Genomic DNA, 22,628 nt, shown 5'->3' on the forward strand with positions numbered 1-22,628 from the left:
ACAGACAGGACATTCTCCTCCAGCCTCCTTCCTGTTCTGGCTTTCAGTCTTCCAAATGGAAAATTCCAGCCATAGCAATTGGTGATGCACCCATTTCTTCTTGTTGAACCAGTCTGATGGAATTGCGTCTAAAAGTGTTCCGATTTCCTACCGTCCGTGTCGGCCCGAATGCTTGGAAAGTTCTAGCACCTCGAGCCATTCACACCTGTAAAAAGCAGGACTTCGCCTCTTCCTGGGTTTGGCTTGTGAGGCGTCTGTGGGGGGGAAGGTCTGACATGGCTGCCTCCTCACCTCCCACCTGAGTTCCAGCAGAGAAGGGGAGAAGGTTCTGGATGGCAGACCTTTTCCAGCTTAGAGGGGGTCTGCTGGCCTTTTTCCCTCCGCCCTGGACTCGCCTGTGCTTTAAAAATAGATCTTCCTTACTCCACTTCTGTGGTGGGGGATAATTAGTTACAGCTCGGAAAGGCGCCATGCCTGTTATCCAGGGAGGAGGCGTGGGTGGGGGTGGGGGTGGGGGGAGAGTGTGGGGACCCCAATCCTGATTCCTGGGATACCTGCTGGTTGTTTCAATTGTTTTGAGACCAGCTTTTTTTTTTTTTTTTTTTTGCTTCTAGTCTGGGCATATTTTTCTACTTTGTAATTTAACCTGTATCTTTTTTTTTTTTTTAATGTTCTTGTCTCTTCAGGGAATTGTCAGATTTAGGAGAGGAAGGGGGGGGTGGGGGGGCTGGGAAATACACTTTGCCTTGCAGAATTCTGAGATCAGAACTCTGGGTACCCTGTGACCCACCTCTAACCTGCCCGCCTTTGAACCCGGTCTTCTTGGGAATGAGAAGCTTGTTTATTGGAAGACTGGGTTCTTAGGGGCCCATGGGGGTAGACGGTAATTGTGTATCTAAAAAGATACCACTAGTCACACAACTGGAGTAGCAATTGGACTTGGAGAATCACCCAGTGTGTTCAGAAGCCCTTTAAAACAGCCTAAACATTTGGTTGGAATCAGGTGTTCTCCCCCCCTCCCCTGGGTGAGGCCGGGGGGCTTGTCTTTAAGGTGGGTTGTGGCAGGGCGTCTCAGCAGCTGCCCGGGTGGGGCAGGGTCTCAGCCTCCTTAAACGTGAATCTCATCTGCTCTGTTTCAGCTTGGCAGAAGAGGAAATCAAAACGGAGCAGGAGGTGGTAGAGGGCATGGATATCTCTACTCGCTCCAAAGGTGAGTACAAATCGTGCTTGTGCCGAGGAGAAGGTAGTTGCTTTTGTGGCTGTCAGGTGTGCAGTGTGGCCGTCTCAGCCTGAGCTGTGGACCCTTGCGTGGATGGACCTTATTTCCGGGGAGCTGTCGCTCCAGTCTCTCTCTCTCGGGTATTCGCAGCGTAGTATTGACGTGTCAGGAATTGTCCTGACGGTCGATGTTAGGTGTGCGGCTGTCTGGGCCGAGGCCGGCTGGCTCGCTCTCCCAGGGCGATTCTCACTGGAGTCAGAATTTAAACGCAGCATGTTCTGGAAGCCGCTGGAGCCTGCAGCTGCCGGTGGCTTCCAGATTTTCACAACAGGCCTCTCTGGAATCTCAGCGGCGGCATGATGTTGGCCTGTTTCACTGGAAAATGGGGGTCTTGGGTCTTGGAGTTTTGAGATAAAAAGGAAGAGCCTGGAGACCAGGGCTTCCTGGAATACTGGGGACCGTGTTTGCATTTGGGGTCAAATGTAGCAGATGAGGGCAGACCCGGCTTCCGAGTTGTTCAGCACTTGCCGCTGACTCCTGTTTTCCCACTGTGGGATTGGCGCTCCTCCTCAAGCCTCGGGGATGTGTCTGGAGGTGTCAGGAAGGGAGCTGTTTAGCCTTCAGGGTGCTTTCTTTATTTATTTTACTGGGGATTGAACCCCCAGGGGGTATTCTACCTCTGAGCTTCAGTACTTTTTTTTTTTTTTATTTCTTTCTTTTGAAACAGGGTCCCTGCAACACTGCTGAGAGGCTCTCTAAATTGCCGAGGCTGGCCTCGAACCTGCGATCTTCCTGTTTCAGCCTCCCACATACTGGGATTATAGGGGTGCGCCACTGCACCCGGCTCAAAAAGGGAGCTACTGGAATTGAAAGTGGTGGAGTTGAGTGAGACAGGAGGATTGCAGTTTTGAGGCTAGACGCAGCAATTTAGCAAAACCCTCTGGAGGCTGAGACGGGAGGATCGCAGGTTCGCAGACAGCTTCAGCTACTTAATGAGGCCCTCTGCAACTTAAAGAAACCTCATTTCAAAATAAAAAATAAAAATTGGGGCTGGGGGTATAGCTCAGAGATAGAATGCCCCTGGGTTCCATTCCCAGTACAGCAAAAAAAAAAAAAAAAAAAGGTTCCATTCCCAGTACAGCAAAAAAAAAAAAAAAAAAAAAAAGGTGAGGGGGAGGTCTGGGGATGTAGCTTGGAGATAGAATGCTTCTGGGCTCAATCCCCAGTACCAGAAACTAACTAACGCTTGTATTTATGAAGTGTTTAGGATGTCTTCTGCTCGCACCACGACCTTTTTCTTGTAGAATTCTTCTAATCTTTTTTTTTGTGTGGCTCTGGGGATTGAACCCAGGGACATTCTATCTCTGAGCTGTAATCCCAGCTCCTTTTATTTTTTTGTTTTGAAATGCAGTCTCACTAGGTTGCTGAGGGCCTCCCTACTTGCCGAGGCTGCCTGTCCTTCAACCTGTGATCCTCCTGTCTCAGCCTCGCGAGTACTGGGATTACAGGTGTGTGCCTCGACACCCGGCCTCTCTTCTCACCTTCTTTACACACCTGGATGCTCCCGATTCTCACCACCCAGTGGCCACCGACCAATGACCCTTTCTCCCTTTTTCTTCGCGTCTTCCCCGGCCTCTTTTGAAGCAGCCAGAGCGATCCTCAAAAGCCCTCAAAATTGTTTTGCTAAGCCAGGCGTGGTGGTGCACGCTTGTATTCCCAGCATTTGGGAGGCTTAGACAGGATGATCACGGTTCGTGGACAGCCTCAGCTACTTAGTGAGGCCCTTTGCAACTCAATGAGAGCCTGTTTCAAAAATAAAGGAGAAAAAATAGGGCAGGGGCTGTAGCTCAGAGGAACCATGCTCCTGGGTTGCATCCCCAGTACTGCAAAAACAAAGACAAAACAAAAAAAAACCCAAAAGCTGTTTGCTAACTCCCGGGCAGGCCCTGCAGCGAGCGCCCTGCAGCTCAGGTCTGCAGTCACTGCCACTGCCTGCTGGGACAGCCCCAGGCCCCTCTGTTTCTCTGTGACGCCCTGTTCTCCTCCAGCCCTGTCTCCCCACCTGCTCAGCTCCTTGGCCTCCCGTGGCCTCCCGTGGCCTCCTGTGCCCTCCCGTGGAGCGAGCGCTGCCCTTGGCCCAGCTGTGCCGCTCGGATCCATCCCAGCTGTTTTTGCTTGACGGAGGCTGTTCATGGCCACCTGGTCTGAGGGAGTCATTCCGTCATTTTCTATTATTTCTAAAAATAAAGTTGTCATTTTAGATTTTCTGACAAGCTGTGAGCGTGGCGCTGAGAGGTCCCGTGTCATCCCTTCCCCACCCTGCCTGGATTATTAACACATCGGAACTTAGCCTTCTTTTTCTTGGTGCCTAGGGCCATTCTACCCCTATTTTATTCATTCATTTTTGCGATACTGGGGGTGGAACCCAGAGAGGCATTCTTCCTCTGCGTTTTATCCCCCAGCCCTAGTTTTTATTCTTTATTTGGAAACAGGGTCTCACTGAGTTTCAGAGAGCCTCATTCAGTAGCTGAGGCTGGCTGTGGACCTGCGATCCTCCTGTCTCAGCCTCCCCAGTACTGGGGTTACAAGCGCGCGCCATCATGCTATCTGTACTTGGTCAGGTGAGATCACCCGGGCCGTCGAGGCCTGGGAGTGGAGGGTGCGCGGCCACCGCGTGAGCTTGTGGAGGGCAGAGGCTCCTGCCCATCTCCCAGTCCTACTTATCTCAGAATCAGCCATGGTTCTTCTGGCCCGCTTTTGGGAAATTCAGAGCGCTTTGGTCTCCAAATAACACGTTCCCGTGGGGAGGGTCTTTGGTTCCAAGCGATGGAAGTCAGCTGTGGTTGTCTGGGCGGGAAGGGGTTGTTCAGGAAGGAAGGGTGGTCACTGGCCGTCCTGTGCTGTGGGGAGCGGGCGAGCCCCGGCCTGGGGGAGTTCAGGGCAGAGTCCAGTTGTCACGGCTCTGCCCTTTGGCCAGGGAAGGGCTGGTATTTAGACATGACACCAACCCTGTTACACCAAGAAAGAGAAAATTCCTCCAAAGGAAATGAGGTGGCCGGACCTGGTGGTGTCATCCCAGTACTTGGGAGGCTGAGACAGGAGGGCGGCAGGTTCGAGACCAACCTCGAACTTTGTAAGGTCCCTCAGCAAAACTGTTTTAAGATAAGATAATAATAATAGTAATAATAATAATAATAATAATAATAATAAATAAAGGACGGGGGGGGGGTATAGCTTGGAGGTAGAATGCCCATGGGTTCAACCCCCAAAACTTAAGTAAGTATGTAGATAAATAAAGGAGGTGAGAGCTGGGTGTGGTGGCGCATGCTTGTAATCCTAACATTCGGGAGGCTGAGACAGGATGATCGTGGTTCAAAGACAGCCTCAGCAACTTAGTAAGACCTTATTTCAAAATAAAGGATAAAATATAGGGCTGGGGCATCACTTGGAGGTAGAATGTCCCTGGGTTGCATCCCCATTACTGGAAAAAAAAAGGAGATGAGTTGAACCCGCCGGCACCCTGGGATACTAGCAGTGCATTCTCTACTTACAGGTAGAAAATAAGCCCTGAGCTCTACTCCACTTGGGAGACTTAGAAACTCTGATACTTGGTGTAGAATTCTATTTTCTTTTATACTGAGGAATTGAGTGCAGGGTATTTTGCCTCCAAGCTACTCCCAGGTTTTTTTTTTTTTTTTTTTTTTTTTTTGTACTAGGGATGGAACCCAGGGTCCTTCTACCTCTGAGCTACACCCCCAGTCCTATTTTTTATACTTTTTTTCTTTTCTTTTCTTTTTTCTTTTTTTGAGTCTGGGGATGGAACCCAGGGGCATTTGACCTCAGAGCTACACCCCCTGCCTATTTTTTATTCTTTATTTTGAAACCAGGTCTCATTGAGTTGTGGAGGGCCTCACTAAGTAGCTGAGGCTGTCTGCAAATTGCGATCCTCCTGTCTCAGCCTCCCAAATGCTAGGATGACAAGTGGATTACAAGCTGACCATGCTCAGCTTGGGGTCATCCTTGAACTGGTGACCCTCCTATACAGCTTCCTGAGTATTACGGGCGTGTGTCACCATGCCCAGTTTATCTTTGTTTTATTTTGTTTTATTTTATTTTATTTTATTTTATTGGTGGTACTGGAGGTGGAACCCAGAGGCTTTCTACCTCCGGGCTATACTCCCAGACCTTTTTTATATTTTATTTGGAAACAGGGTCTCACTAAGTTGCTGAGAACCTCATTAAGTAGCTGAGGTTGGCTTTGAACCTGCGCGATCCTCCTGTCTCAGCCTCCCAAGCGTGCGGATTACAAGCGTGCGCCATCGCGCCTGGCGCCCAGTTTATCTTTTATTTTAAACCTTTGTGTTAACTATGCGCTCCATCCTGCGGGTTGCAGGCTCGGGCAGGTAGGTCTGTAAAGGCTGCTGACAGCTGGGCTGCGGGGGCTTCTGTGGGTGGGAGATCGCCCGTCTCGTTCCTGACCAGCAGGAAGACAGCTCACCAGGCCTGGCCAGCTGGGATTTCTTCCCTTACTTGTTAACAGTGCCCGCTTTAGAAATGTGGTCAGTGCAGGTGCTTTCTCCAAGATCCTGCGTGCCCCCAGCGCCGCACATCTCCAAGAGAGAAATGGCTGAGGGCTGTCAGTTTGCATTCTCTGCCGGACCGGTCACAGCAGAGTTCCTTGCAGGATTTTGGCCTCACTGCCTGCGTCAGAATGAGCCCCTCGAAGACCGGGGGCTTGGGAAAAGTGGGGGGACACAGCGAGCTGATTTCACGCCCTCACACGACTGCTCCCCCGTCTGGGGCCTTGTATCTGACTTGCCACGTGTGCATTTTGTGGTCGTGCTGGTGATGCACGGAGGCGACACTGCCAGCGCTGAAGACATTAAAAAAAAACAAGGGTTGCCGGGCGTGGTGGCGCACGCTTGTCATCCCCGCGCTTGGGAGGCGGAGACAGGAGGATCGCGCAGGTTCGAAGCCAGCCACGTGCGCTGGCTTAGGAGACCCCGTTTCCAAATAAAAATGTAAAAATAGGTCTGGGAGTGGAGCCCGGAGGTAGAAGGGCTTCCAGGAACCCCAGTACCACCAAAAAAAAAACCAAAAAAAAAACAAGGGTCCGTAACGTCACTGGTGCCCGTGGTAGTAAAATCCCGCACGGTAAGGTTCTTGCATATACAATTATAGCAATTTGCTAACCAGCCCCAGACCTTCATTAGTCCGGGCTCCTCACTCTCACAGTTGTATGCAAATTAAGATTGTTCCAGAAGCAATCAGTTTGTTTAGGGGGACCAGCTCTGAGGTAGAGAACTCCTGTCATTTTTTTTTTTTTTTTAAAGGAAACTCTTAGAGAAGATATCACTGTAAACACTTGGAGATCGCAGGGCGTGCAGAAGCGCAGAGAGGCTTTCTTTGAAGTTGGGAGTTTTAACTCTTCTGCCTCCTCCGTGTCTCTGACAGTCCGAGAAGAGCCATCCCCTTAACTGGGTGGCGGAAAGAATTTATTTGCGAGTTAGAGAACTACCAGATTGTTCCTCTTCTAGCAAGCTCTAAAATAGTCTCAGAACTCCCAAGATGTCTGACTCTGGATTTCGAGACGAGAAATCGTCTCCCTGCGGGTGGCGTCGCCTCTGGGCGTGTGCACGGGGAGCCCTGCGTGATATAGCTGTGGGCTTCACACGTGGAAACTGCTCTGCCACTCTTGAAGCCTTGACTCAGGATGTGTGTTTATTGACCATTATTATCCTAGAAGACGGTGCTTTAAAATTGACCGGTTTTCAGCCTTATTTATTTGTGGTACTGAGGCTTGAACCCAAGGGCATTCTACCTCTGACCTAGACTCCCAACCCCATTTTATTATTTATTTGTTTGTTTGTTTATGTACTTATTTATTTTCCAAGCAGTGAGACTCTCATCAACCTAGTGAGACCCTGTTTCCAAATAAAAATTAAATTGGGCTGGGGTTGTAATTCAGAGGTAGAATGCCCCTAGGTTCAATCCCTAGTAACAAACAAACAAACAAACAAACAAAGGGCCTCAAGTTACTGAGGCTGGCCAGGAAGCTACTATTTTCTTGTCTTAGCCTCTCTAGTACTAGGATTATAAGCCTGCACCACCATGCCCAGTTTTATTTTTTATTTTTGAATCAAGGTCTCACTAAATCTCTGAGGATCAGGATCTTGCTATGTTGTTGGAGCTGACCTCAAATCCATGATCCTCCTGTCTCAGCCTCCCCAGCACAGGGATTATAGGCGTGCACCACTATCCCCAGCTCCTGGTTTTAATATTACACTTCTTCATCTCTGCTGACCTATAGGGTAGCCTCCAGCAGTATGTGAATATTTAAATTTACCTTACGAGCCCGGCGTGGTGGCGCACGCTTATGATCCCAGTATTTGGGAGGCCAAGATAGGAGGATTGCAGGTTCTCTGTCAACTTCAGCTACATAAGTGAGGCCTTCCGCAATTTAGTGACACCTTACTTCAAAAATAAAGAATAAAAAAATACCCGAGCGTGGTGGCATAACCTTGAAATTCCAGTACTTGGGAAGCTGAGATAGGAGGATCCAGGTAGAAGGCTGCTGGGTCCTATCCTCATGACCACAAAAAAAGGAAAAAGAAAAAAAGGGCGGGGGGGGGGTATAGCTCAGAGATAGAAGGGCCCTGGGTTCAATCCCTAGTACCCTCCAAAAAAATGACAAATTCGTCGGGCGTGGTGGCGCATGCTTGTCATCCCCGCGCATGGGAGGCAGAGACAGGAGGATCGTGCAGGTTCCAAGAGACCCTGTTTCCAAATGAAAATGTAAAAATAGGTCTGGGAGTGTAGCCCCGAGGTAGAAGGGCTTCCAGGAACCCCAGTACCACCAAAAAAAAAAAAAAAAAAAAAAAAAATTTACAAATTCACGTTACAAATTTCTCCTGTGGAGCGGCAGCGGCCACTTTGAAAGGCCCAATAGTTAGTAGTCTCGCAGGCCCAGGGCTGCAGGCTGCCACAGTGCAGCACAGATGTGGAACAGATCTCCAACCTTGACATTATTCCGTGGGAAGTGTCTGGCCTCAGGGGGTGATGGATCTACTGTACCTGCTAGCTGCGCTTGCAGGTAGACGTACCCTGCCGGTGACCCCGCAAGGTGCAGAACACAGTCCCGGAATGTTTATTGTGTTGCAGTTTCTGAATGTTTATTGTGTTGCAGTTTCTGCCTGGCGGGGGGAGGCCTCCAGGCCTGACCCTGCTTTGCAAGGATGCTCAGAGGTGTTCTCTCTTCCTGGACCCACATGGTGACCAGACCTCTTGCCTGTGTGTGTGTGTGTTACTGGGGATTGAACCCAGGGCATTCTGCCTCCAAAGTACACCCTTAGCCCCCTCATTTTTTTTTATTTTAAACAGTGTCTCGCTAGGTTGCTGAGAGTTCAGCCAGCTACTTGCTGAGGCTGTCCTTGAACCTGCGATGATGCTCCTGTCTCAGCCCCACAAGCCCTGGGATTGCTGGGCCCCGGCACCACACCCGTCTGTCTCACCTCTTTAGACTGGCAAGGTTGGCAAATCATAGTAGCTACTCAGTATGTGCGTAATACCTTTGCTGTGTGTGTGTGTGTGTGTGTGTGTGTGTGTGTGTGTGTGAGAGAGAGAGAGAGAGAGAGAGAGAGAGAGAGAGAGAAAAGGCGATAGATAGATATGGAGATAGATATTTAGATAGATAGGTAGATAGATACTGGGGATAGAACCCAGAGGCTATACTCCCAGTCCTATTTATTTATTTATTTTTAAATTTTGAAACATGGTCTCCCTGGGTCGCCGAGAGTCTCACGACTTGCTGAGGCTGGCCTGGAACCTGTGATCCTCCTGTCTCAGCCTCCCAAGTACTAGGATTACAGGCGTGTGCCACTACGCCCTGCTGGACATGTACCTTTTTAAAAATGTAGGCGCTCTTGCAAAAACCATAAACTAAATAACTTTAAGGGGAAACATACTTTGTTGGTCTTTCAAATGATAAGCTCAGTATATCTCTTTGCAGCAAGTCAAAGTATACACAGGAGAAGCTAAGAGCCCTCTTGTGCCGGTAAGGAGGCTCGCAGTCTGATGTTTGCGTCCGTGCTCTGGCTCTGTGCTTATGGAAATAGAAACAAACCTTCACAGTTCACAGGACGCTGAGCTTTCTAGGCGCTGGCGATCAGAGCCCAAATCCCCTTTTCTCTGGTCCTTCCAGTTACCCTGTGGCCCTTCTTTCCTTCCTCTGCTCTCTCATACCCTGGCACAGACTTTTTTGTGTGTGGTCCTGGGAATGGAACCCAGGGCCTTCTATGTCAGAGCTCCACCCACAGCCCTATTTTCCTTCCTTCCTTCCTTCTCTCTCTCTTTCTTTCTTTCTTTCCTTTTTTTGTGGTGGTACTGGGGGTGGAACCCAGAGGCTTTCTACCTCCGGGCTATACTCCCAGACCTTTTTTCTATTTTATTTGGAAACAGGGTCTCACTAAGTTGCCGAGAGCCTAAGTAGCTGACGCTGGCTTTGAACCTGCGCGATCCTCCTGTCTCAGCCTCCCAAGCGCGGGATTACAAGCGTGCGCCACCACGCCCGGCTCTGTATTTCTTGAAACAGGGTCTCCCTGAGTTGCAAAGGGCCTCACTAACTAAGCTTGTCCGCTCACTAACGGCGATCCTTCTGTCTCAGGCTCCCAAATGCTGGGATTCTAAGCGTGCGGCACCACACCGGGCTTTTTGTGGGGAATCTTGAACCTGGTTTTGTTGACTCAAAGCTAGCCTGAGAGGATTTACTGGAGAAGTGTGTGTCCCTGCACAGTGAGTCTCTCTCAGAATCAGGCTGGGAAGAGGAGGTCTGGTTCATGGTTTTGGAGAGAATGGTTCGAGGTTTCGGAGTCAGTGTCTTTTTCTCGGTCTTGGTTCTTCCTTCCCACATCAGGGGAATAAAAATAGTGATAACTTGTGGCATTTCAGCGGGCCAGGCAGCTTGCATGGCTGTCTCATTTAACCTTCAGCACCTTTGGAGGGACATTCTAACAGTCACAGCTAAATTGACTGAGGCTCAGAGAGGCTAAGTAACTTGCCCAAGGGCACACAGCTTGCAGAAGCAGCCCTCAGGGGACTGCAGAACACACACACTTGCACAGCCTTGTGGCTGCGAGGACGGTTTAGCCAAGCACGCTCTGCCAGAGGGAGAATTATCAGGCTGGCACAACCCTGGGAGAGGTGGCTGATCTGAGCATTCAAGGGCCTCGGAGTGGCACCCGTGGCATGGGGGCTGGGCCGTTGGCTTGCCTGTTAGCACATAGATAGGTGGGGCTCAGAGCTGCCGGGATATCTAATGGGTACACAGACATCCCTCAACCGCATGGAATTCTCATTCTCTCCCTCTCTCTCTTTTATTTTTTTCTTGAGGTACTGGAGATGGAACCCAGGGGCATTCTACCTCCAAGCTCTACCCTAGCCCTATTTTTTTATTCTTTATTTTGGAACAGGGTCTCACTGAATTGCAAAGGGCCTCACTAAGTAGCTGAGGCTGGCCATGAGCCATGGTCCTTCCTGTTTCATCCTCCCGAATGCTAGCATTATAAGCCTGCGCCACCACGCCCGGCTCCAGTTGTTTTTTAATATGTCTTTTTTTTGTGGTACTAGTGATGGAACCAAGGGCTTTCTACCTCTGGGTTACACTCCCAGACCTATTTTATTTTATTTTTATTTATTTTTATTTACTATTTTATATTTTATTTGGAAACAGGGTCTCACTGAGTTGCTGAGAGCCTCACTAAGTAGCTGAGGCTGGCTTCGAACCTGCGCGATCCTCCTGTCTCAGCCTCCCAAGTGCGGGGATCACAAGCGAGCGCCATCACGCCAGGCTAGCGTAGCTTTTTTTTTTTTTGGTGGCACTGGGGGTGGAACCCAGAGGCTTTCTACCTCCAGGCCATACTCCCTGACCTATTTTATATTTTATTAGAAACAGGGTCTCACTAAGTTGCTGAGAGCCTCACTAAGTAGCTGAGGCTGGCTTTGAACCTGTGCGATCCTCCTGTCTCAGCCTCCCAAGCGCGGGGATTACAAGTGTGCGCCACCACGCCCGGCTTAGTCTTTTAAATTTGGAAACAAGTTGTTGATTGGGCACCAAGAGGTCTGACTGAGGCCTGGCCATGAGGCCAGCCAGAGGCGAGCCAAGAACAAAGCAACAAAGAAAGAAAGCGCCCCTGCCCCTGCCCCCTGCCCCCTGCCTCCTGCCCTGCCCTGGTGACCTGGCCATTAGCACACCAACCAGCGGCTTCCACGACTGCTCCTGCACCCCCTTCCTTGCCGTAAAATGCCCCTCGCCTGTGCGGAGGCGGGCTCCTGAGTCTTGTGGGCTCTCCCCCATTCTTGTCTTTGCTATCATATATCCAACACTGACAGCCTCGCTACCTTGCTGAGGCTGGCTGCAAACCTGCCATCCTCCTGTCTCAGCCTCCCAAGTACTGGGATTATAGGTGTGCGCCACCACGCCCGGCTAGGAGGATTCTGTGTGTGTGTGTTGTTTGTTATTGGGGATGGAACCCACGTGCATTCTCTCTCTGAGCTACACCCCAGCCCTTTTTATTTCTTATTGGAAGTAGAGTCTTGCTGAGTTGCTGAGACCTTCACTAAGTACCCGAGGCTGGCCTTGAATCTGCAGTCTTCCTGTCTTAGCCTCCCAAGTATCAGGATTACAAGCGAGGACTGCCGAGGAGAGGATTCTTAAGTCACTTCTCAATCCACAATCGCTGGGAACTCCTTGAGCCCGGTTTGAAAAGGAAAGGGAGAAGCCCAGTTTGTAATCCCAGTACTTGGGACGCTGAGACAGGAGGACCATGTTTCACGGCCAGCCAAAGCTACTTAGTGAGGCCCTCCGCCACTTAGTGAAACCCTGTTTCAAAATAAAGAATAAGCCGGGCGTGGTGGCTCAAGTTTGTAACCCCAGCATTTGGGAGGCTGAGATGGGAGGATCGTGGAGAGGGTCTCTGCAACTCAGTGAGACCCTGCTTCAAAATAAAGAATAAACGCCGGGCGTGGTGGCGCACGTTTGTAATCCCCGTGCTTGGGAGGTGGAGACAGGAGGATCGTGCAGGTTTGAAGCCGGCTGTGCTGCCTTAAGAGACCCTGTTTCCAAATTTAAAAAAGTATAAAATAGGTCTGGGAGTGTAGCCCAGAGGTAGAAGGGTTTCCAGGAACCCCAGTACCATTAAAAAAAAAAAAAAAAAAAGAATAAAAAGTAGGCCTGGGAATGTAGCTTGGAGGTAGAATGCCCTTGGATTCAGCTCTAGTACTGCAAAAAAAATTAAAAATAGGCTGGGGGTGCAGCCCGGGGTAGGATGCCGTCAGTTTCCATCCCAGCGCCACAGAGAGGGGGAGGGGAGGACCCTCAGAATCTGCTTCCTTCTAGAACTGTGCTGAGTGGGAACTTTGTTCGTGCTTGGATGGAGAACAGTGCCTCTCAGAAGCGCTCCTCAGAACGCATCTGCGGTCCCCTGTGGTCCCTTGCTGTGTGCCTGGCGGTGCTCCCAGGAGCCAGGCCTCCCTGCAGCGGCCCTGGAAGCAGGAGCCCCCGTGGTCGCCCGTCGCTTGCGGTTGCTCGGGACCTATCAGTTGACTGACTGGCCCAATTGTTTTCTTTGCTTAGCAGCCAGCTGTCAGGTGAAACCTTAGGAGTCCGCTCCTGCAGGTGAGCGCACAAGCCCTGCAGGCTGCTGTGGGTGGTGTGTTTACTCAGGGCCAGCCTGCCAGAGCTCGCTGGAAGGTTCTCCATGCTGCGGCCCTGGGCTCTGCGCACACCCTGCCTGTGGCAGCCCCTCTCCCCGTCCAGTTGTGACAATTGCAGTGGTCTCTAGACATCGCCGAGCCCCTCTCCCCGTCCAGTTGTGACAATTGCAGTGGTCTCTAGACATCGCCGAGCGGCCCTGGGGAACCAGGTTGAGAACCACAGCTGCTTCTGTGTACTTCCAGCACCTGCACCCCTTTGTAAATGGCATGCAGTTGATGCTAGTGTGTGGATGGGGGTTGGGGGAGACGGCCCTTGCTGTGTTCTGGATGTTGGGGTACCTAGCCTCCGGCTAAGGCAGCACCCCAGTGTCAGTGTTCCCTCAACATTACCTGTCTCCCCATAACTAAGTAAAAACACCTCCAATAGGCCAGGAGTGGTGGGGTACACTTGTAGTCCCAGTACTTGGGAGGCTGAGCCAGGAGGATTGCAGCTTTGAGGTCAGTATCAGCTGCTTTTAGTGAGGCCCACCGCAACTTAGTAAGACCATTTTATTTTTTATTTTTATTTATTTTTTTCCGGGTCTGGGGATGGAACCCAGGGGCATTCTACCTCCGAGCTACACCCCAGCCCTATATTTTAGTCTTTATTTTGAAACCGGGTCTCACTGAGCTGCAGAGGGCCTCACTAAGTAGCTGAGGCTGGCCACGAACCGCGATCCTCCTGTCTCAGCCTCCCGAATGCTGGGATTACAAGCGTGCACCATCACGCCCGGCTGAGACACTATTTTAAAGTTAAAAAATAACAGCCGGGCGTGGTGGCACACACTTGTAATTTCAGCATTTGGGAGGCTGAGACAGGAGGATCGAGGTTCCTGTAGACTCAGCTCTTAGTGAGGCCCTTGGCAACTCAGTGAGACCTTGTTTCAAAATAAAGAATAAAAAATAGGGCTGGGAGTGCACCTTGGAGGTAGAATGCCCCTGGGTTCTATCCCCAGTACTGCCCAAAAGAAAACAAAATAAATAAGAAAGAATAAAAAAATATATATATATATATAGGGCTGGGGGTATAGCTCAGTGGTAGAAGGCCCTGGAATCAATCACCAGTACTGCCAAAAAAAAAAAAAAACAACCCCAAACCCTCCCTCTAAAAGTTGAATGTGTGAACCTGGCAGAAGGACCTGGGGAGGCCGGGCCACGGCTTTCCTGGGTCTCTGATCTTTGGAAACCACACTAGTCTTTATTTCTCAAAGGCCTTATTTCTTGCACCTGGGTTCTGTTTCTGGCCTTTCATTAAGATTACTAGGAGTTTCTTGTGTGTGTGTGTGTGTGTGTGGTGCTGGGGATTGAACCCAGGGATTGTCTACCTCCAGGCTACATCCCCAACCCTATTTAATTTTAATTTTTATTTATTTTTTAAATATTTATTTATTTATTTATTTGGTGGTACTGGGGTTCCTGGAAGCCCTTCTACCTCCGGGCTACACTCCCAGACCTATTTTTACATTTTTATTTGGAAACGGTCTCCTAAGCCAGCGCGCGCGGCTGGCTTCGAACCTATGCGATCCTCCTGTCTCTGCCTCCCAAGCGCGGGGATTACAAGCGTGCGCCACCACGCTTGGCTTTATTTTTATTTTGAAACAGGGTTTCGTTAGGCTGATGAGTCTCAGTACTTGTGGAGGCTGGCCTCCAGCCCGCTTTCCTTTTTCAGCCTCCCATGGACTGCTGTTTACAGGCTTGGGCCACCACACCTGGTTTAAATTTTTTTTTTTTAAATTTAATCCAGGGATATTGTACTTCCAAGCCACACTCCCAGCCCCATCTTTTGTTTTAAAAAATTGAAATAGGGTCTAAGTTGCCAGTCTGGTCTCGAATCTTTGATCTTCTTGAGCCTTCCAAGTATTGGGATTCCAGGCATTCCCCACCACACTCAGCTTTTTATTTTTATTTATATTTTGTTGGTAATGAAGGCTTGAACCCAGGGGCATTCTGCCTCTGAGCTACACCCCCAGATCTATTTAATTTTTTTTTTTTTAATTTTGAAAGGGTCCTAGCTAAGTTGCTGAAGGCCTCACTCAATTGCTGAGGCTAGCTTCGAACCTGTGATCTTCCTGTCTCAGCCTCCCAAATACTGGGATTACAGACGTGTGTCGCCACACTCAGCTTTCCCTAGGGTTTTATGCCTCGCTTGTACGCAGTTGTGATTCCTTCTTCTTCGTGATTCAGTTGCATGGTGAGATCTGCGGCTTGCTCTTTTAGGGCACGGCTGTCTCCTCCTGTCTTGGCTTCCGTGAGCCGCACTGCAGGGTCAGCCCAGGCTCCCCTCTGCGCCTGCTCCTGTGGGCAGCAGAAAGAACATCCTTTCTGCCCTGATGTCCAAGGAATGGTGTTAAGCATCCCTTGCCCGGGGAATTTGGGTCGACATTCTGCATCTGAAACCTTGGCTTCCCCAACTCCGGAGGTTTTGGTATCTCGCCCTCGGGGGCCCTCCTGGAGCTTGTGGGGGCCGCCGCTCACTTCCCAGAGGCTCCCCTCTCCTTCCTGTGCCTCTGTTCTGAAGCGGGTTTTATTCCTTTTCTTTCCTGTCCACTCTGGGGCTCAGCTGCGGCCGGCGGCACAGAATGGCCTTTTTGTCTGCAGCGCGGCCCTCCCAGGCTACACTTCCCCGCTGCGGTTTAAGAGCCAGCAGCACCTGAGCTTTCCAGAAGCCCAGAGAACGGCGTGGGGGTGGGGCCGGCCCTGGAGGCTCTGCTGCTCAGATAAATAATGAAGCAGGGTCTGGGCGCAGAAGCTGCTTCCCAGCCGGCAGGGCTGTACAGGCCGGGGCCAACCGGTTACTTAACATTCTTCCTTGAGATGAGCCCAGGCGACTTGTTTTGTGTTGGTTGTAGGCTTCAGGGCCACGTGACCAAGCTTGGCATTTTTTAAAAAACATTTGCTGGTGCTGGGATTGAACCCAGGGGCGGTCTACCTCTGAGCCACCCCCCCCCCAGCCCTTGTTTTTATTTATTTCTTTATTTATTGTGATATGGGAAAAATGGAACCCGGGGCATTATACCCCCAGTCCTGTTTTTTTATTTTTTATTTTGAAACAGGGTCACAGTAAGTCGCAGAGGGCCTCACTAAGTTGCCTAGGCTGGCTGCAAACCTGTGATCCTCCTGTCTCGGCCTCCCAAGTCCTGGGATTACAGGTGTGCGCCACCACAGGAGGCTAAGCTTGCATTTAATTGTCTCTGGTTGTCATGGAGGGCTAAACATGGACTTTGTTTTAAATTAGCCACTTTTCCCTGGATGGAAGCAGTTTCTGTCCTGCCTGTTTGGGACGTGAGCTGCTTCTTCCATGGTCTTTTTGTTACCACCGGTGTGATACTGAGAGAGAGGGCTGGAGGAGGCCCGCGTAGCGGGAGAGGATTATTCCTCGAGTCTCTGAGACAGTTTTCCCATTTCCAGGAGGTGCGTCAGAACGAAAGATAACTTGAAACCATTATTACAAAAATTAAAAACACATTAAAAAATCGTGAAGCCACAACCCCTCCCTCCCCCCTGTGCCTGGCAGCCCAGGCATACCATTGCCTGTCTTTAAGCACATCCGCCAAAATAAATGGCCCTTTGGTGCAGCGCACCGGAGACTTCCAGCTCAGCCGAGGGTGATAAATTAGACCCGAAAGCCCAGGGCAACTCTCTGCCTCTGCCTGCGTGCAGAGGTGACGGTGTCCTTCGTCCAAGACCGGGGCTGACTTGGTAAGTGGTGACTCCTAGCCTGTCCTCTCCTTCCTCCTCCCCCTGGGAGAGGCCGCAGAGGAGCCGGAAGCAGGAATGGCTGCTGAGAATGAGCCTCTTTGCTCTTGGGACAAGGAGAGGCCAGGCCCCCTGAGCAGCCAGCCTTCCTCCATGGCAGGTAAGGGCCCCTTCCCGGCAGGCCTCCCACCGCTGGTGGCCTGTCCAGAATCCCCGGTGCAGACCTCTACTTCCTCTCTCGGGCACAGGCCGGCATCGGGCGCCTGGCACCCACGTGGGCAGCGTGGCCTGGCCCTGCAGCGTCTGTGGGCCCCGGGCAGGCCCAGTGCCACCGGCCCGGGAGCTGCTGAAAGCCATGTGCCCTGGCAGCTCAGACCCTCGGTGCCATCAGGACCGTTCGGTCCCTGCCCCCATCCTTCGCCCCGCCTCTGCCTCCTGCCAGGAGGAAATTCCAGGCTTTGTGCTTTTATGATGTAATTGCTGGTTGGGGAGGGCCCAGGATTCCTGGGGAGGGAGGCCAGCTCAGTACCTGTTCCCTTTCTTTGCTGGGAATCGCTTTGAAAATGATTTAACTGCTCTCTCTGCTAGCAGCTTGCTTCTGGGAGGGCAGCCACGTGTGTGCGGTCCTGTTTAAAGGGGCCGAGGGTTTCTGAGGGGGGGGTTTGCCTGATACCCCTGCTTGGTCCCCCAGCCCCTTTCGACCCTGCTTTGCAGTTACCTGAGGCACCCTGGAATTTTTACAGTCTGCTTGAAATGCAGGACTTGTCCCGGGCTCGTTCCTCTGGCTTTTCTTGATAACTTTGAACTTGGAGGATTGACTTAGCAAGCCCTGCTTTGGGGGGCAGGAAAGGGGAGAAGGACAGAGGGGGATAGGTTGCTTACTTTGGGCCAAGCATTATACTAAAAGTTTTACCTGAATTAACTTATTAAATCCTTTGATCACTAACCCTGCAAGGTACCTTAGGTCCGGCTTACAGAAGAATGGAGGCTCAGACGGGTTAAGTAGCTTCCTAAAGGTCACGCAGCTTGGAAGTACAGAGCTGTGTCGTGCCATCTGTTTGATTCCTGATATCTGTCACCTGCGTGGGCCTCTAGAGCCGGGCCCTGACTTCTGCACCGTGTGACCAGCTTATTCCAGTTTGCCTGGGAACCAGTCAGCCACAGGCTGGTCACCCCACTCTGGGTCGGGCAGGCAGTCTGCTGGCCTACGCCCCCTCCCCAGACTCTCTGTCCCATCATTAAGGAAATTTAACACCCACAAAATACAGCCCACCCAGGCCCTTTCAGCTGAGGCCTTTCCCTGGAGGGAGGTGCCTATTCCTTGTGATGTGTATTTCCTAGACCCAGGAGAACCAGAAGTGTTGAGATTGAGGGCCGGATGTGGGTGGAGGTGCCCACCGCCTGCCATGGTGTTTGAAAGGCCTGGGTGCAGATGGAAAGGGGGAGGAAAAGGGCCCCCCCTCCGTCTCCCTGCATGGGGCAGGTTTTGATGGTGCTGTTTGAAGACAAAGAGGTGAATATGTTCCTGGGGAGTGTGTGTGTGTGTGTGTGTGTGTGTGTGTGTGTGTGTGTGTGACTGGAGATTGAACTCAGGGGCATTCTACCTCTGAGCAACACACCCAGTTTCTATTTTTTTTAAAATTTTGCAGTATTGGGGATGGAACCCAGGGGCATTCTACCTCAGAGCTACACCCCCAGCCCTATGTTTTCTTATTTATTAATTTTTTTTTTGGTGGTACTGGGGGTGGAACCCAGAGGCTTTCTACCTTCGGGCTATACTCCCAGACCTTTTTTTATATTTTATTTGGAAACAGGGTCTCACTAGGTTGCTGAGAGCCTCACTAAGTAGCTGAGGCTGGCTTCGAACCTGCGTGATCCTCCTGTCTCAGCCTCCCAAGTGCGGGGATGACAAGCGTGCGCCACCACGCCTGGCCTTTTCTTCTTTATTTTGAAACAGGCTCTCACTAAGTTGCAGAGGGCCTAACTAAGTAACCGAGGCTTGGCCGCAAACCTGTGGATCCTTCTGTCTCAGCTTCCAGGTACTGGGATGACAAGCATGCGCCACCATGCCCGGCTTTTTTTTTTTTTTTTTTTTTTTGTGTTTGAAACAGGGTCTGGCTAGATTGCTGAGACTCTTGGTATTTGCTGAGTGAGGCTGGCCTTGAATCTGCATTCCTCTCGTCTCAGCCTCCCAAGTACTGGGATTGCAGGTGTGCACCACCACACCCGGCTTGCAGACTGGCTTAGAGGCAATGACATCATCAGTGGTGACACCCAGGGATTTTGCCTTCTCCCAGTCTCTGGGACTCTCTTGGACCTTCCCTACCCACTCCATTTGCAGTTGGGAGGGGGGCCAAACCGAGTGAGATCCTACATGGCGGACCCTGGACTGGACTGGGAGTCCTCGGCTGCAGGGCTGAGGACAGGCGAGGTCCCGGGCAGGCCTCGTGGTGGAGTGGGGAGGACCAGGGGCCTGAGTCATTGCTCTTCCTCCTCCTGACCCTAGTTCCGGCCTGCCGGGGCCTCGGCCAGGTGACCCAGACAGAGGGAGCCTTGTTACATGAAGAGTAGTTTGAAGGGTTCTTTGCTCATTGTGTATAAAAAAAAGCCTGTTTCTTTTTGAACCCAGGGGCATTCTACCTCTGAGCTAGGCCCCCAGCCCTTTTTAGTTTTTATTTTGAAACAGGGTTTTGCTAAGTTGCTGGGGCTGGCCTCGAACCTCTGATCCTCCTGACTCAGTCTCCCAAGTGCTGGGATTGTAGGCATGTGCCACCATACCCAGCTGGCCTGGTTTCCTTACCCCCCTTTTTTTTGTGGTACTGGGGATTGAACCCAGGGGAATTCTACCTCTGAGCTAGATCCCTGGCCCTTTTTACGTTTTGTTTTGAAACAGACTCACTAGGTTGTAGAGAGTCTTGCTAAATTGCCAAGGCTGTCCTTGAACCTGTCATTCTTACCAAGTGCTGGATCACAGGCGTGTACCAGCATGCCTGGCTGGCCCCGTCCTCTTTTTTCTTTCTTTTTTTCTTTTTGGTGGTACTGGGGTTTCTGGAAGCCCTTCTACCTCCGGGCTACACTCCCAGACCTATTTTTAAACTTTGGAAACAGGGTCTCTTAAGCCAGCACGGCTGGCTGGCTGGCTGGCTGGCTGACTTTGAACCTGCGCGCTCCTCCTGTCTCTGCCTCCCAAGCGCGGGATTACAAACGCCTGGCCCGGTTCCCTTAAATCATGGGACATCCAGGAAGTAGGGAACAGAGTGGCTCATGGGATGCAGGTTTGGGAAGGAGCTCACCCTGGGCTCAGCAGGACACCTTCCCCTGATTACTCAGATTCCTGGGAGATGTCACAGGGAGGGGGCCTTCTGCTTGCTGCCTTCTGCTCCTGGCTGAGTCATTTCCCCGAGTCACTCTTCTGTCCCCAGGAGGTGGCCCTGGTCCCTCACCCGCGTTTATGAATTCTGAGCCACACTTATTTTGGGGGACAAGTAGGTTGGTCTCCCCAGTAGAATCCCGGAGGAGTGTGAGGGGGGAGGGTCTCGCTCCCCCAGAGAACCAGGCAGAAGGAAAAGCCTCTTGCATCAGAGGGACTGCTTCCCAGCATTTCAGTCTACAGTGGCTTACTGACACCGTTCCAAGTTTCTAGATACAAATGCGCTTAGCAATACAGCCTCGTCAGAATTAAATCATTAAGGAAGAGGGAAAAAAAAAAAAGGATTTGACTCAGCTTTCTGGAGAAGGTCCTGATGGTGGCTTTGTTACCATGACGACAGCCAGGTTGCTACCCGCAGATGCAGCGCAGCATCACCAGAGGCCGGTCCCTGCTGGAGGCCGCGGTGTTTAAGTCCTCCAACTGACCTGCTGTCTCACGTCTCCAAGGGACTCTACGACCAGCAGGCATTTCCCAATTTTTCTTCCTAAGAGCCTTCCTGGAAAGCCCCTGCTGTTGACAGATGTGTCCCCTTGTTTGGAAGCTATTAAATTTCTTCCCCTTGGATACAGCCACTGAACTCTCATTAACTCCGGGGGGAATCAGTGTGTTTGTAACAGCAAACAGAATTAGGGTTTTTATTGCTGAGACTGGAAGGTTCAGAATAACCTCAGGTGTGGAAGACCTTAAGCAGGATTTCAGTTTCCCCTTTTCTTTGCTGGTGGGCTTGCCGGCTTGGATTGAAAGATTTTAAAGTTTTAAGTGGAGCCCAGCATGGTGGTAAATGCATGTAATGCCAGTACTTGGGAGGCTGAGACAGGAGAATCACCGGTTCGAGATCAGCCTTAGCAACTTAGTGAGACCCTGTTTCCAAATAAAAAAGTAAAATAAGCCAGGCGTGGTGGCGCACGCTTATAATCCCTGCGCTTGGCAGGCGGAGACAGGATAATCGCGCAGGTTCAAAGCCAGCCTCGCTGGCTTAAGAGACCCTGTTTCCAAATTAAAAAAAAAAAAATAGGTCTGGGAGTATAGCCCGGAGGTAGAAGGGTTCCATCCCCAGTACCACCAAAAAAAAAAAAAAAAAAAAAAAGTAAAATAGAATTGGGCTGAAGGTGTAGCTTGGAGGTAGAACGCCCCTGAGTTTAATTCCCAGTACTGTGTGTGCATGCACACGGATAGATAAATAAATACAGCTGGGGATATAGGTTGGGTTCAATCTCTAGTAACAAAAAACAAACAAAAATGGTCCTCTGGCCGGGCGTGGTGGCGCATGCTTGCAATCCCAGCATTTGGGAGGCTGAAATCGCGGTTCGCGGACAGCCTCAGCTACTTAGTGAGGCCCTCTGCCTCTGCAACTCAGTGAGACCCGGTTTCAAAATAAAGAATGAAAAAGTAGGGCAGGGGGTGTAGTTTGGAGGTAGAATGCCCCTGGGTTCCATCCCCAAACCCACAAAAAAAAAAAAAAAAAAGTCCTCTGGCCTTATCCTGAGTCTTTGTAATACCTCTGAGAAGGATCGAGTCCAGGTGTGTTCTACCTCTGAGCCACACCCCTAGGCCTATTTTATTCAATTTTTCCTTTTGTGGTACTAAACAGGAAAGAACCAAGCAAGTGTGGTAGGTAGCACATGCCTGTGATCCCCAGTACTTGTGAGGCTAAGACAGGAGGATCGCAGGTTTGTGGCCAGCCTCAGCTACTAGTGAGGCCCTCTGCAACTTAATGAGACCCTGTTTCAAGATTAAAAAAAAAAGGCTATATGGCTGGGGGTGTAGCTCAGAGGTAAAATACCTCTGCATTCAAGCCCCAGTGCCACAAAAAACAAAACAAAACCCAGTAATAATAATAAAACTGGGCATGGTGGTACACACTTGTAATCCCAGTACTTGGGAGGCTGAGACAAGAGAATTGCAGATTAGCAGCCAGCCTCAGCAACTCAGTGAGGCTCTTAGCAATTTAGTGAAACCCTGTTTTTAAAGAAAATATAAGGCTGGGCGTGGTGGAGCACGCTTGTAATCCTGCGCTTGGGAGGCGGAGACAGGAGGATCACGCAGGTTTGAAGCCAGCCGTGCTGGCTTAAGAGACCCTGTGTCCAAATAAAAAAATATAAAATAGGCCTGGGAGTGTAGCCCGGAGGTAGAAGGGCTTCCAGGAACCCCAGTACCACCAAAAAAATAAAAATAAAGAAAATATAAAATAGGGCTGGGGGGGGTGTAGCTTTGAGGTAGAATGACCCTGCATTCAATCCCCAGTAAAACACACACACACACACACACACACACACACACACACACGTACCAGGTTCCTGGGCTCCATCCTGTTCCATCCATCAGGTTCTTGGGCCCCTGGGTTCCATCCCCAGTACTTCCCCCAAAAGAAAAGAAAAGAAAAAATAGGACTGGGGATGTAGCTCTGAGGTAGAATGCCCCTGCATTCAATCCCCAGTATAACACACACACACACACACACACACACACACACACACACACACACCAGGTTCCTGGGCTCTCCCCCAGGCCTTTCTGATTCTATAGATGGGGTGG

The 22,628-nt window shown here is 50.8% G+C and overlaps 1 protein-coding gene across 13 annotated transcripts in view; it reads left to right on the plus strand.

Annotated features, from left to right (window-relative positions):
- Positions 1 to 1,170: 1,170 nt before the first annotated feature.
- The window catches only part of ZMYND8 (zinc finger MYND-type containing 8), a gene marked incomplete at its 3' end in the record, with an annotated part of 104,859 nt that continues 83,401 nt past the window's right edge, over positions 1,171 to 22,628 (plus strand). For all 13 annotated transcript variants that reach the window (XM_080716028.1, XM_080716033.1, XM_080716034.1 and 10 more), the window contains exon 1: positions 1,171 to 1,210. In XM_080716028.1, the coding sequence (XP_080572154.1) occupies positions 1,186 to 1,210 (25 nt within the window). In that variant the 5' untranslated portion in view covers positions 1,171 to 1,185. The remainder of the gene's footprint in view (positions 1,211 to 22,628) is intronic.

This window comes from Muscardinus avellanarius, assembly GCF_963383645.1.
Source record: "Muscardinus avellanarius genome assembly, chromosome: 19".
Taxonomy (NCBI): Eukaryota; Metazoa; Chordata; class Mammalia; order Rodentia; family Gliridae; genus Muscardinus; species Muscardinus avellanarius.